Source organism: Haliotis cracherodii, unplaced genomic scaffold (genome assembly GCF_022045235.1).
Source record: "Haliotis cracherodii isolate W230 unplaced genomic scaffold, xgHalCrac1.p SCAF_5, whole genome shotgun sequence".
In the NCBI taxonomy this organism is placed as follows: domain Eukaryota; kingdom Metazoa; phylum Mollusca; class Gastropoda; order Lepetellida; family Haliotidae; genus Haliotis; species Haliotis cracherodii.
Window position 1 is genome coordinate 64,421,351 of NW_027266308.1, and position 14,757 is coordinate 64,436,107.

Below are 14,757 nucleotides of genomic sequence, written 5' to 3' on the forward strand. Positions count from 1 at the left end.
ATTGCTGAGTGCGGCGTTAAACAACAACAACCAAACAACGTAGAAGCTGTTTACATTTACTTTAAGCGCAAAAACTCCAGAAAAAGTCCGCGGGTAATTTGCGAGTTTTTGCGATCCTAATTGCCCTTTTCATGGGAGTTACTCTAGTTTTATGCCTACCCTGGCAGTTGATTGAACACATGTTATAGATAATCATAGCTTCATATTGTTATCAGCGTTCAATATGTGTGGTTTACGCAAGTACATACAAGTATATCAACCCAGATAACACCGTTGTCAAAGGGATGTAGCCTAGTGGTTAAAGCGTTCGCTCGTCACGCCGAAGACACAGGTTGGATTCCCCACATGGATACAATGTGTGAAGCCCATTTCTGGTGTCCCCCGCCGTTATATTGCTGGAATATTGTCAAAAGCGACCTAAAACCATACTCACTCACTCACAGCGGTGTTTATCAAATTACGATATGTAAGTACATATACAATGCTATGTAGATTTGTACAAGACAAGACACGCCATACAAGTTGATCATAAAATCAAATGTAGAAAAGAATAACAGTATAATGGCATTCACAGTTACTACATATACTACTCAAAAGACGTTAAAGAACACACACAAAAATGAGATTGTGTTTTGCAATGAAATCAGCCATGACTGACTAACTATAGGTATACGAAACAATCGGATGTTCGGAGTATATATTTAGAATTTAACTTCATTTATTTAGAGGGTATTGTCATTACCCCGCTCAAACTCTCGATATGCTCTCATGCAGGCTAAAACGCATCTTCCCGAGGCAAGAGAGTTAAACTGACTCTAAAAGTCCAGTTTCCACCTTGCCGAACTTGGCTGGAATTCCTGGGCTCGATCGTAGCGCCACCACTGGCTATTGCGAGTTATGTCCTTTCTATGCCTCTCCTATTGATCAATCAGATTCAACCTCTCGTATCACTTGCATTTGCTTCAAACAAAACGGTGGCGCCCAGTCAAGACGATCTGATCGATAATCAAGATCTATATTGTGATAAAACGAGTCTTACATCGCGAAGTGGCTAGTGAACAATCCCAATCAGCACCCCTTCCGATTGATCAATGTACACAAGACTTATTTATTCGTGTATAATACGCACTCGTGTGTTATACTACCCTTAATTATGGGCAATTAAATTCTTGAAAATATATTTGTCGTATGTAAACATTTCAGGCAGTTAGCAAAACCACGAAAATTACGATCTTTCAACTGAAATTAATATTCCAATAAGCGCCCCCTATTTCTAATTTTGAGAGCTCCCTGGGCGCTTATTACGTTGAATACGGTATGTACTTTGTGTTCCCCTCTGACAAGTGTAAGTCCACTGCTCCCATGACCGAAAGCTATGAACACACAATGCCTTTTAGAAAGTTGTCAAATCTAACAAATGTTATATTTAGGATAACACTTTCTAATTACCAAAAAATAAAAGTACGAGAATCTGTACTTTAATCAGAAAATGTTATCCCAAAGATAAACTTTCTAAAAGGCCTTGTGTGTTTATATACTGCGACGCAAATCGGTCCTCATATCATGCTTAATACCAACTCGTTACAAATGCAACCAATTTGAAAACAAATGAAATGTGTACGGATCCTCACAACGTATGATGTGATTATTTTCTGTTGTTATGTGTATTTGCAATGTTTTCTGATGACACGACGAACATTTAACACATCCCAATACCCGCATATACTTTATTTCACCCACTTCTCGACAATGTGCAGGTGTCACCTAAATTTATTTTTAGTGGTCTACACATATATTTGACAGGAAGTTGTCTGATTATCTCCCTTGTCCATGTGTTGAGCAATGTTTTAGTCTGCTTGAACGCTCTTTCAGTTGTACTAAAAGATACATCATAACACTTGTTAACAGTATCAGTTGTGTGAAATGTCCAAAGCTACCAAGAGAAAGCATGTCGTGAAAGAGGTTCTCAATGACTATGTTCTTCCTGAAGGAGACCAAGAGATCGTCAGGGTAGGTCACAGATCACTACTAGGAAATCAGTTTCGGGGTCGTTGTCGGCACAGTTGGTAGTAGTACAGAAAATATACCCCAGGTACCAATCTGTTTATACAAGTATGTCCGTGCCTGCCAATATATAAACGCCACTGTTAAATGTTCACGAAACCGGTTTGAGTTTGTCTGTCACTTAACTCAGTCGTGTACACTATTCTGCTTGGGTGCTGTTTACCCACATCTGTCATTCGAAGCTGTATCTCAAAGTAACAAAAACCGTTGTCAGCCTAAGTATTACAGAAATGTACCCCAGTCTTTCTGTTTAAAAAGAGGTACCCTTGCGTGGTAATGTTAATGGCGCTAAAGTCAAGATTGACACTTGCAGCATATTGCATCATGCTGCATTTTATTGAAACTGAAACCGAAACCAGTCATATGTTGTGAAAATAGAGATTGATATATATAGGGTGCACACACACACACACGAACACACACACACACACACACACACACACACGAACACACACACACACACGAAAACACACACACACACGAACACACACAGAGTGGTGGTGGGGTAGAACATGCTACAGTTCCTGTGCCGACAACAGCCCCAGCAGTGTAATTTTGGGCCTACCTTTAGAATACAGTACCACAAACTTTTCAAACACGTGATCATACCCTTTGACGTAATTTGTAGTATTTTGTTGCCAATCACACCGGCGAGACAATGCCCAGTGACGTCAGGGGTCATCGAGTATGAATAAGCTCCTCCCAGTGATCTATCATCTCTACATGCAATGTCATTGAATACGCCCTGCGGTGTTAAGAGTTTTGAGTATTTGTTTACTAATTATAGCCTGCGGCGGCGCATTTTAGAGCAAGCGCTAGTTTATGTAAGCACTTTTATTTATTTTTTATTTTTTATTTCGTTTTTCTCGTAATTGAAGTGGATAAAATGGTGTAAATGGGAACTAATATACATATATTATTTTTTCGGTTCATTAATTTTCATTATTATGTTTATTATATCAGTTTATTAGGGATATTATATTGGCGCTGAACACATCCAAATGTCGCCAGTTTTAGGGTAGGTTACCCCAACTCTCTATCATTAGCCCTTGGATCGCCTTTACGGTCATTAGGTTAAGGAACCCGTTTAGTGGCTATAAGATTACCCGAAGTCTATCCTTAACCTTTGGATCCCCTTTACAATCAATCACCCCTTTACGATCATTAGGGTTAGGTACTCGTTTAGTGGCTATTATAGATTATATAGCGGCTCCTAATATTCTTCACACTAAAACGTTGAGTAGAAAGGATGAAATGGTTTTGTGTTGAATATTTTGGCTAATGAAAACTGTCCCGGAAGATTCACACAAGCCACTTTCACCGGCTACATTACAGTACTGATTCAAAAGCGAACTCACCGTTGTGTTGTCACTAGTCATGCTTATTCCTCCATTGTTCCTTACTATTATCCAAATCATCCTTACAGTGTTCCCTACCACACTTTTCTGTCACAAAAATCACCAGACGAATGATTAAATACCATATCATTCATGCATACTCGCGAGTTCGACGTCTGACGTCTGGAGCCGTTTTCAGTTTGCGGCATATCAGCTCATGCCCCACCACTCGGTATCTTGTAGATTACAGAATGGGACGAGTGTGCCAATGGCATCGGGATCATTCGTTAGTGTCCGTAGACTAGAGTCTTGAGACACCATGCCTACCCGTAACCTTCGTAAGTGTCCGTCACCTATTCAACCCTTTTCGTTCAGTTCCGTAACGACTAGGTAAATTTGCACTAAGTTTAACAGTGTGGACGTAGCTCAGTCGGTTAGCTGTCAGGCTAACAATCCGAAGGTCACGGGTTCGAGTCCGACGGATTCTCACAAAAAAATGGTTGCTTGTCTTGAGATATGAGACCTACGTCAGAGATCGTCCTCACGAGAAGTTGTGGTACTGTATTCTAAAGGTGCCCCTCATTTTCATATTTACTTAATAACATCTGATTATCAAGGCGGTTGGAAACTAGACTACTCTGAAAACTTATCACCATTTATGATATGACCCGTGAAGATACTGGGGTACAAAAGGTCTTCAGCAACCCATACTTGCCGTAAAAGGCGACCATGCTTGTCGTAAAAGGCGACCAATGGGAGCGGGGGGCCATTTCGCTGACTTGGTTGATACATGTCATCGATCCCAATTGCATGGATCAATGCTTATGATATTAATCACTGGATTGTCTGGTCCAGACTCGATTATTTACAGACAGCCGTCATATAGCTTGAATATTGCTGAGTGCGGCGTTAAACAACAAACCAACCCAACCCAACCATTTACGATATGAATAATGTAGAGCAACACAATTACCTTATTAGCACCTAGTACTTTCTTATTTATCTACATCCTTTCAGAAATCAATCATGAGAGTCAAGGGTTGTCATGGTTATCTGTGGTTTTGACCATTGATTATCCTGATAATGTCATTCAGTAATCCGAAAGGACCCTTGAAGCCCCCTTAACATGGCTTATACAACATGTCACGAACACCACTTTGCTTAGTCATTCCCAGTTATCAAGAAGAATTATTAATGCATCTCCATTCTGTTAGGATAAATACAATCTCAACAGTAAATAGTTTCATGTTGAAGTTTTGGCTCCATCTTACAGGCTGGATTGCTGAAACTTCAGGTAGATAATCTGCATTTGATATGAGCTGAAACCATGGTAACTCTGATAATCACAGGTTGTATACTTTTATGTACAGGTTACAGCCAGTCGAGGCAACAACCTTCATGAAGTAGAGACAGCCCAAAGCAACAGATACCTAGTCAGTATGCCCACCAGGTTCAGGAAGAATGTGTGGATAAAGAGAGGTGAGTACTCTGATACTGCCAATTACATCATCATAGTAATTTCAGATACATCTTCATGAGGCAAGGGAGTTGACTGACTATAAAAGTCCAGTTTCCACCCTTGGCAAACAAGGCTGGCATCATGGAGTTAAAGGGGCGGTCGGGTAGCCTAGTGGTTAAAGCGTTCGCTCGTCACGCCGAAGACCCGGGTTCGATTCCCGACATGGGTACAATGTGTGAAGCCCATTTCTGGTGTCCCCCGCCGTGATATTGCTGGAATATTGCTAAAAGTGGCGTAAAACCATACTCACTCACTCATGGAGTTATATTTTTCTGGACTAACGAGTCTATGCGTAGTCCAATCAAAATTGTGTAATAAACTTGATATCCGGTTTGTAAACTGCCATTCAGATTTTGGTCGATTACAGGATTTTCAAAACATGCGTATCAGCAATTCAACAGATATTTTCCAAATCTTTTCATATTTTTAATCAATGTCAGTAATCCAGAAGACCAGTAGATAGAAAAAGTCTATCCTATTGGACCTCCAGTGTTTGTGACCGATTAATAGTGATCCCTCGCTACAACGCTACCTTCGAGGTCCAAATAATTGATGAGCGTTATAGATGATCAGTGGTTTAACGAAGGTCGAGTCATAGGTGGTAGATGACCAACAAAACAGTATACATGCTCTGCCTACCTAACACGATCTACGTTGCACGTTTCCGAGTCACAAAAAAAGGTTAATATAGGAGTTATTTAATAAATCATAGTGTAAAAAAAAAGATTTAATGGGTATTAATATGCGCTTTATCAGGTGATAATAAATTTCAAACACTATACCACACAGGGTTGTTCAATAGGTTGTTGATGGGGGCATTGGTGGTCCTGTGATCTAGACACTGTTCAGAGTTGCATCCATTGGCCACGCCAGAAACCCATGATCATGGGTTTGAATTCCATTTTGCCCCGATTATGTTTCTAGGTTTGTCAGCACCTTACCCGTGCTCGTGGGTTTCACCAAAGTGGTAACTAGATCAACAGAGCCCTCCAAAGTACTACTGCACAACCTAGCCACCATTAATTCATTCCACAGATCCTTGAGAAAATTACAAGACTCGGGCCAATGAACCAGCTCTGACATACTCTTGTAAAGAGAAATATATTGATGTTTTAAGTAACTTTTAACTTGTAATTGTTATTATGTTTTAAAATAAAGATTAGTAGCATGTGTGTCCAAATAATGGGTTGACAATTACTAAAAAATTAAAACACACTAAACAGCTAAAGTGCCTAATATATCTTATGTTTAAATTCAGTATATATAAAATACAAACTAGTGGGTACAATAAGGAGAAGTAACTTATGGCAACAACAAATATTCCTTAAGTTTATGAAGTTTAAGGTACCAAATGATGAAAAAACTGTCATCTTACTTTGGAGTTTTTATTTTAATCTATTTATTGTGCTTAATTTATTAATTACAGTGTCATGCTTCATGCATGATATTGTTATGAAGGATTTGACATATTTGTGTGCTTTTATTATGGTTTTAACATAACTGGAACGGACATAGCACATTCTGTCAATCAACTCCTAATTTTCCATGCTGCCTTAACTGAGGCCAATTTGTAATGACTTGATCAAGGGAACTGCAGATACTGGTCTATTGTTTGTTTGGGTTTTCGTTCCGTGGTTGCATAGTAAGCTGTTCAGTGAAGTTTGTTGTTGATTAATGCTGTCACTTTCAGTCAGAGATAGTTTTCATCAGAGATAGTTTGGTTTCAGTTTCAAACCAAGAAATTTATCATTGTATCAGTGATCAATTTATTTTCTACGATTTGATGAGACCTTTTAATAGATGGGACTGAGGGTACAGCTTAAGAGTCCGGTAATGGAGCTGTATTTGTGAGGCTTGTAGCTATTTCTTTATAGTAACTGTAGTGTTTTCTTTGTAATTTTGTTGCAGTTGACAGCTTTGTCATTTCTTCTCTTATTATAGCCGACGAGCTATTTTTAATGAGAAAAGACAAATGTATTCATGCAGAATTCTTGTAATGCAAGTTTTTTCTCTCTTGGGGTAGTGTAGTGGTAAAAGTGTTTGCTCGCCATGCCTGGGTTTGATTCCCCATGTGGGTACCGTGTGTGGAGCCTAAATTTGGAGTCCCACACCATGATATTGCTGGAATATTGCCAGAGGCAGCATAAATCTCAACTCACTTACTCATGATTAATTGATTGATAATTAATTGATGAATAAAATGTCATACCCAGAATCATATTCACATTTTGGTCGCATTGTTGAAGAAGACATTTTGGAAGGACGAACTGTCAGTTGTGATCTGGCTGATATGGTGATGTTTCTTAGTATACGTGACTGAAGGTGTGTTGCTACACGACTACAGATTGCATCACAGATGAATACAAGTGGGTTTGCAAAACATGTTAGAGTTGCAAAATATAAAAAGGTCATTCTAACAACATGTATTGGTTTCTATTCTGGTATTTAGAAATATCCATAGAATGATTAGTCTGTTTAACTACCATACGTATTATCCAGGAGACTTTGTGCTGGTGGAGCCTATTGCCGAGGGAGACAAGGTGCGAGCAGAGATCCTCAGTATCCTGTACAAGGACCAGATCAAGCACATCAAGGATGAAGGACTCTGGTGAGATGGGGAGTGGCTGTGGTGAGATGGGGAGGGCCTGTGGTGGTATGGGGAGGGACTTTGGGAGATGGGAGGGGCTGTGGTGTGATGGGAGGGGTTGTGGTGAGATGGGAGAGGTTGTGGTGAGATGGGAGGGGCTGTGATGAGATGGGAGGGGCTGTGATGAGATGGGAGGGGCTGTGGTGAGATGGGGAGAGGCTGTGGTAAGATGGGGAGGGGCTGTTGTGAGAGAGGAAGGCATAGTGGTGAGATGTTGGAGTTATGCCAGAATTGTTTGAATAATTTCTTGTGCCACTCATTTTCAGTATTTCAATAGAAAAGAGTAGCCATCCTACAGTTGACTGTATTTGTTTAAGGCCACCAGCATTTGAGGAGAGAACAACCCAGGGCAAGAATGATATGATTCCTGACGACATGCTGCCACCAAGCGATGACTCGGACGAAGATCTGGCGGACATGGTTGTGAATACCAACAGGCCACAGGTGGTGTACGTGGATACAGATTCTTCAGATGAAGACAAAACAGCTGAGGATGACGGAAACAGCTGACAGCGCCAGGACATACTTCATCAGGGATATGTGCATACGACTCATTAAATGTTGCGTCATGTAAATAAGTTTATCATGTTCTCAGTGTTGTTGAAATGAATGTGCCTCGGTGGGGAGTTTTGGGGATGAGACCACTGTACGTCAACAGATCGTTGTCATTCATTATTATGTCATTGGAACATATGGAAATTGTTAAAGAACAAGGCTTTATTGTGAATTGATGATAAAGACTGATGTTTCTTTCTTAGATATCAATCACTGACAAAAGAGACCAAATGTTGATGAAGATTATTGCTGGCGCATGACCAGTATTATGTAAAAAACAAACTCCTTCATGCAAAAAATATGATGAGAAAATAATTTGTACATATTAACAATGTAATAAAATAATGTTAAAACAAGAGCCATAGTCTTAAATTTGACAGAAAGCAATTTCAAAAGCTGTGTTTTAACGGTAAGATGCTTCTGGAGTCTGTAATGATGGAGTCCTTTGAGGCTTAAGGCGCTCCCTCAGCTGGCCATTTCAGCAGCTTCAGGATGCCAAACTTTCCTCGGGCCCGGGGTGCCCACTTGTTACGCAGGGGGTCCTTCACTGGCCCAACCGTCTTCCAGCCAATCTCACGGGCTGTTGTGACTGGGAAGGAAGTATCTCTGGTTGTTTTGAAGGATCTGATTGGCGGAAGCCTGATCTCTCCATGTTTTGACTGTGGTTGGCCGCCATAGAACGAGTGGCCAGGCTTCGGGGGCTTTCCCTCCAGGACACTGGTCATCTGTAATGAACCAAGGGGGTTGTGGGGGAGATTTAGATGCACTGATAGAACAAGACAAGGGAGCATATGGCAATATTGCTGAATAATGTATACTACTGCTTCAAATTAACAAAATACTGATTGCTTCAGATGTGTTCACACAGCGATGGCTGGGTGGTCTTAAAGAAAGACTTTGTGCAGGAACATAAAATTTGATTCAAGTTGTTCAAACACTCTGACCCGTGAAGATCCGGGGGAGAATAAGTCTTTGGCAACCTATGCTTGCCGCTTGATGTTAATAATGGATTGTCTGGTCCAGACTTGATTATTTACAGACTGTCGTCATATAGCTGAAATATTTCTGAGTGCAGCTTTAAACAAGAAACAAACAAATCAAACACTCTGGGAATACAATCTGAGTACCTCCTCTACCGCCTCACAACTCCCCTTGCATGCTACTGGATCAGAGACCAAAGTATAAGGATAGGACATTCCTCGTTTTTTTGTTGAAACTGTAAAACTGCGAGCAAGCTTGTGGTTTTACATTTTCAACCAAAACCAAAATAACAGAAAAAATGAGAAAACATCGAGGTACCTGATAGTTAAACAATAAAATGTGTTGTGGTATGAAAGGAATTCAATCAAGGCTTGCAAGAGAAAAAATGTGCAGCATGGACATGTCTGAAGTCATGACGTGTAAAATTCGACAATCTTTCTTCACTTGCCCCAGTCGCTCAGTGGGAAGACAGTGGGTTACAAAACTTAACACATATGTGATGTTGCAGGTTCGATGCATGTCATGGAATTTTCATGTAAAATAAAATTGTGTCTTTTGACCAAGCAAATCAACATTCTATCAATATCAAAAGGCCAGTTTATAAAACGTCAATTGTAAAACCTAGGTCTTGCAGTTGAAATGTAAAACCTCAAAGGAGGTTTAGAAGTGACCCATTTCAAGATCTAGGTTTCGAAGAGAACAAAGAAACAAACCAACAAAAACTTGTTTGCTGTGATATGTCTGGTATGTTACTGGTGAAAAATAACATTTACTCCCGTGTTCACTCGGGTGTTCATCACTGTTATTACACGATGTCTTGTGGTCGTTAGGGGGCACGGGTGGCCCAGTCGTCTAAGGCGCCGCGATTCGCTGTGCAGAGTTGCGTCCCTTGGGCACGCCAGAAACCTATGATTGTGGGTTCGAATCCCGGTTCGCCCCAATTATGTTTCTAGGTTTGTCAACACCATACCTGTGCTCGTGGGTTTCACCGAAGGGGTAAACGTCTGAGACCTGCATCACTTCGGGCTTTCCTCCCACATTAAGCTGACACGCTGCGATATAACTGTAATACTGTTAAAAGCGGCGTTAAACCCAACTCACTCACTCACTCACTCTTGTGGTCGTTATGTTGGGGAGTATTAAACTATCAAACCAGGAACACAGTTCCCTGTATGGAAGCTCATCTGTTTTAAGTGAGGCGTTTATACAAGACTGCTGAAGATAGATTTGTGGTACAGAGCACACTTCAAACTTTCCATACACAGGACAAAATTAGGACTGTACTGATTAAGTTTTTATTCTGCCTGCCACAGAACCTGGTTCGGAAAGGAAGGTTCCAAAACAAACAGGGCCCGGGAAATCATTCATACCAGCCAGTTAAGTCTTCTTTTAGATGATTATCTGTTTACCACTTTTTAACAGTTCGCTGTATACAAGTGGTATCCCTTTTATTAAAGTTTGCTATTGCTTAGTATGTATATATATATATATATATATATATATATATATATATATATATATATATATATATATATAATATTAGTAACTTTTTAACATATTTTAATATGATATATCTTCTTTTTCTATATTTTAGTGCAAATCAACAACGCATTATGGATTTCCCTTGGAATAATAAAGTCTTATCTTCTCATATCTCTTATCCTAAAATCCTCATAAATAATAATTTATTAAGATGTTACCAAAATAAGTATTATACTTGACATACTTGAGAAATCTTATGTCATGAAGCCATGACTCTAAAAATATCCTGTTTCAAACAAAAATCCAATACACAGTACATAAATAACCTGTTGGAAGACAAGGTTCAGATAGCCCAAGATATGGTCATGGCCAAGACACCAGACGCACTCCGAGATCCACACTTCCTCCAAATGTTGGCTTTCTCTGTTCACATTGGCCGACTCATTGGTAGACATGGTTTGCGGTATGATTGCCAACATTCAGACCAATCACGTTGCATCCAGTTTCACTCGGAAGTTACGATTATGAAACAAATGTTTAGGAGAACAGAAAGCGCTGTGAATGCATGGACCCGTGTGCATTTTGGATTATGACAAGAGTCATCAGAAGATGACAAATCCCCCGGCCCAAACAATAGCCTAAGACAATTCGGCCCTTGGTTAAGAAGTGTACCGAGTTTGGTTGAAATTTCTTTCACGGTTTTCAAGTTATGCTCCGGAAACAGACCGACTGACTACCTGACGGACGAACGGACGGACAGACCGGATGATGACTACACATGTATATCCCTCTGCATTATATGCTGGGAGGGGTGAACGTGAAACAGCCTTTTCTGAATTTTGCCTTCGTGATTATAATGGAAGCGGTCGTAAAATGACTTCTCATTACCAATTATATTCATACTCTGAGGATCATAACCGATCCCTGTTATTAATCGCATTCGCATTTCGTCAGGAAAGTATGTATAACATTGAGTGATTGTGGTTTTACGGTGTATCAGTAATTTTGCAGCTATTCCTGGCATGACACTCTATAACAGTCAATATGTTCTATACTCCGGCTGTGACACAAACAAGTCTTACTAACTAAAATGTCCACCTTCGACTGTCCGGTAAAATATGTCTCAATCCTGTTAAATCCATCTGTCATAAAAGAATGGAGACATAATACACTAGATGATGGAGGATTTTCCCCTTTCATGTCAATTTCATGGAATCAGGTTTGACGAATGAATGAATGTTGTTTCAACCAGTCAGCCACGTTGTAATAATCATGTTAGACTGAGAAATTGTCTCCGAGTACTCTCTAGTTTGATAAACGTAATAACCATTGTCTGTTTAGAATGACTTGCTATATCACTCTTACAAGGACAGCCAAGTAACCTGTCCTCACTTCTCCGTAATATGAAGGCTTACGAAGTATTATGTACGAGGGGTGTTCATTAAAGATTTCCCCTAAACCACTTAGGGTTATCATATTTGGTTGAACTTTCACATGTGTAATGATACATGTATCTATGGGTTATGTCTGAATTTGCAGCACCGAACTATTAATGTTACCACTTTTACAGGTGTTATGATCGAGTAGGGTGTGACAATGGAGCCAGTAGAATACCGAGCAGTGATTAGGTTTTTATATTTGAAAGGTCGCACACCAAAAGAAACTTTCGATGAAATGAAAGCAACTTATGGGGAAGATGCCCCATCAAATGACGTTGTTAATCACTGGCATCGCCAGTTCAAGATGATGAATCACTGATTTCTGAGGTCAAGTCCTGGTTTGAGACGCAAAATGAGGGCTTTTACAAGCGAGGTCTCCACAGTTGCATAAAACGATGGGAGAAGTGTGTAACTCTTGGTGGTTCCTATGTGGAGAAAGACTAATAACCTATTCCAAGTTTCATTCCACTAGGTCCATCGGAAGTGGGTCAGGGGAAATCTTTAATGAACACCCCTCGTATTGTTTGTTTGTTGTTTAACGCCGCACTCAGCAATATTCCAGCTATATGGGGCGGTCTGTAAATAATCGAGTCTGGACCAGACAAGTAAGTGATTAATATCATGAGCATCGATCCACACAATTCGAATACGATGACATGCATCATCCTGACTCAGCGAGCCTGACCACCCGATCCCATAGTCGCTTTTTACGGCAAGCATGGGTTGCTGAAAACCTAAAATTAGCGTGTAAATCACGTGCAGCATATCATGATCAGACTAACGTCACTCTGTGGTACCACTTGACTGATTGTTTGTTTTGTCATTAATTGGTACACATTGGAAACATCTCTTTTTCGCATAGATACTTCTCTATATGTTGATGGGTAGCGTTTCTTTTCGCGGTGAGTATATGTGCAATAGACTGCAGTATTTGTGTCCCCACTTCGGAAGGAACGTTTTTACGTGTTTACGGAAGTTGTCGAATGAAAAACGTTCCACGCATGCGCAGATCTATTGTACTGGAGCCGATTGTGCCCGGCTTCCCTACCCTGTCATACTCCTGTACAAGGTACCCCCATCTCTCCGGCCACTTCCTGAGCTGGGAGTTGGTTTCATGTCTGACGTGATCTTTCCTGGAACAATCCAATAGAGAATCTAAAGAATATCGGGAATTATAAGACGGTTGTGCAGTGAATAAAATCCCCCCAAATTTGAGTCAGACAACCGGACTGGCAACATTGCAAAGTTACCACACCAGATAAAATGTTACCAGTCCAGAATTTTCTAGAGTAACAAACAAAAGTAACAAAAGGGTAAACATAAGAATACAGTAAACTACGGTTATAACGAACACGCATATAACGAACTGACTGATATAACGAACTTATTTTTCAGTCCCGATCATTTGTTGACTAAATGTCGTATATATGCTTATAACGAACCACGGTTATTACGAACTAAAATTAGTGGTCCCTTCGAGTTCGTTATAACCGTGGTTAACTGTAGTACTGTTTTATGTTTGTTCTCGGAAAATAACAATAAACTGGTGGATTGTCAGCTTAGTTACTTTAAGTCCCGACCATCAAAATAGACCGTCTCGAACTGTCGGACAGGCGGGTATTTCAAACACTGCTGTAGTATTGATAGGTTTAGAATCCATTGCTATGAATAAAATGAACACAATTTACGTACCAGATTTGATCACTATGGACAACATTCATGTGCAAAGAACCCTTCTTCTGTACACCAGCTTCGATCGGCATAGTGCGGCTTGCTGGCACACCGTCCAATGTAAGTAGTAATCGTGATTGTGACGTCACTCATTGATGTCGATTCCACTACCGTGACGTCACAACCATTATTGCGTCATGCGTACTTGTTCACATGCGTAATTTCAACGCGTGTTGTTTTTTCTCCCGGAATAAGTGTAGTGCAGAAAACGTGTGATGGGTATAGCACACGGGAACTTGCATGACCTGAGCGTCCTTGTACAAACCGATTTTCGAGCCTGGTGATAACTTAACAGAGACTTACGACAGTTGTAGCGGTAAGGCTTTGTACTTAGTCTGGTGGCCAGTAATATTTCGAAAGCCTAATGATGCCACTTTGGTAACATTTGAACGAGAAAGTAACTCGAAATAATCGAAATTGCGAGAAAGAATTACAAAAACTTTGAAGAAACCTGAATAACAAGAAAATATTCGAAGTAACAGAAAATAACTGAAATAACGCGAAATGTTGATTTGACAAAGATTAAATTATGAAACCAAAGTGGCATCATTAGGATTTCGTAGTAGTATTGCGTTATGAAACATGCGCACAAATTAAAATGTAAAGACAAACGTATTTTGATCACGATGCAATGGCAACAAAATAAAACTGTCTACTTTTCTAAGAAGTGAAAATAGTTTTACTGGTGACAAAGTCAAGTATAGTTTTGCCGTTGTCACAAGAAATGCCTTTACTACATAAGTCTCGTGACTAGTAGACCGCCTCCGTGGTCTAGTGGATAGAGCGTCCGCCCGGAGAGAGGAAGGTCGGGGTTCGATCCCCGGCTAAAACAAGGACTGGTCGGCTGTACTCTGTCTGAGTCGAGTATTCATATTAAACTGCGGCACTAGCACTAGCGGCTAGCAATTGGGCTAGCACTATAAAATCGATATTAGTCCAGACTAGCCCAAGCAGCCACACGTGCATGCGCTATATAATAGTAGCAAACTAGACGTTAAACCC

The 14,757-nt window shown here is 40.3% G+C and overlaps 2 protein-coding genes across 2 annotated transcripts; one reads left to right on the forward strand and one right to left on the reverse strand.

Moving 5' to 3' along the window:
* Positions 1-1,834: 1,834 nt before the first annotated feature.
* On the forward strand, positions 1,835-8,438 carry LOC139443310 (probable RNA-binding protein EIF1AD). Its single transcript, XM_071224289.1, has 4 exons — positions 1,835-2,010; positions 4,772-4,880; positions 7,420-7,528; positions 7,885-8,438. The coding sequence occupies exons 1-4, from the start codon at positions 1,924-1,926 to the stop codon at positions 8,075-8,077; spliced, it is 498 nt and encodes a 165-aa protein (XP_071080390.1). The 5' UTR covers positions 1,835-1,923; the 3' UTR covers positions 8,078-8,438.
* A 136-nt stretch (positions 8,439-8,574) lies between these two features.
* LOC139444381 (ciliary microtubule inner protein 1-like) lies at positions 8,575-13,787 on the reverse strand. Its single transcript, XM_071225346.1, has 3 exons — positions 13,717-13,787; positions 13,073-13,157; positions 8,575-8,847 (listed from the first exon to the last, which is right to left on the reverse strand). Exons 1-3 carry the CDS (start codon positions 13,785-13,787, stop codon positions 8,575-8,577), a joined length of 429 nt encoding a protein of 142 aa, XP_071081447.1.
* Between the last annotated feature and the right edge of the window lie 970 nt (positions 13,788-14,757).

Bases quoted from the DNA above. Each gene is read 5' to 3' on its own strand.
- LOC139443310 (XM_071224289.1), top strand. From the start codon at position 1,924: ATGTCCAAAGCTACCAAGAGAAAGCATGTCGTGAAAGAGGTTCTCAAT. The intron at 2,011-4,771 runs GTAGGTCACAGA...TTTTATGTACAG, and splicing joins GAGACCAAGAGATCGTCAGG to GTTACAGCCAGTCGAGGCAA. The intron at 7,529-7,884 runs GTGAGATGGGGA...TATTTGTTTAAG, and splicing joins ATCAAGGATGAAGGACTCTG to GCCACCAGCATTTGAGGAGA.
- LOC139444381 (XM_071225346.1), bottom strand. From the start codon at position 13,787: ATGCCGATCGAAGCTGGTGTACAGAAGAAGGGTTCTTTGCACATGAAT. The intron at 13,158-13,716 runs GTACGTAAATTG...GGATTGTTCCAG, and splicing joins GTCCATAGTGATCAAATCTG to GAAAGATCACGTCAGACATG. The intron at 8,848-13,072 runs GTAGGGAAGCCG...GGTTCATTACAG, and splicing joins TTGTACAGGAGTATGACAGG to ATGACCAGTGTCCTGGAGGG.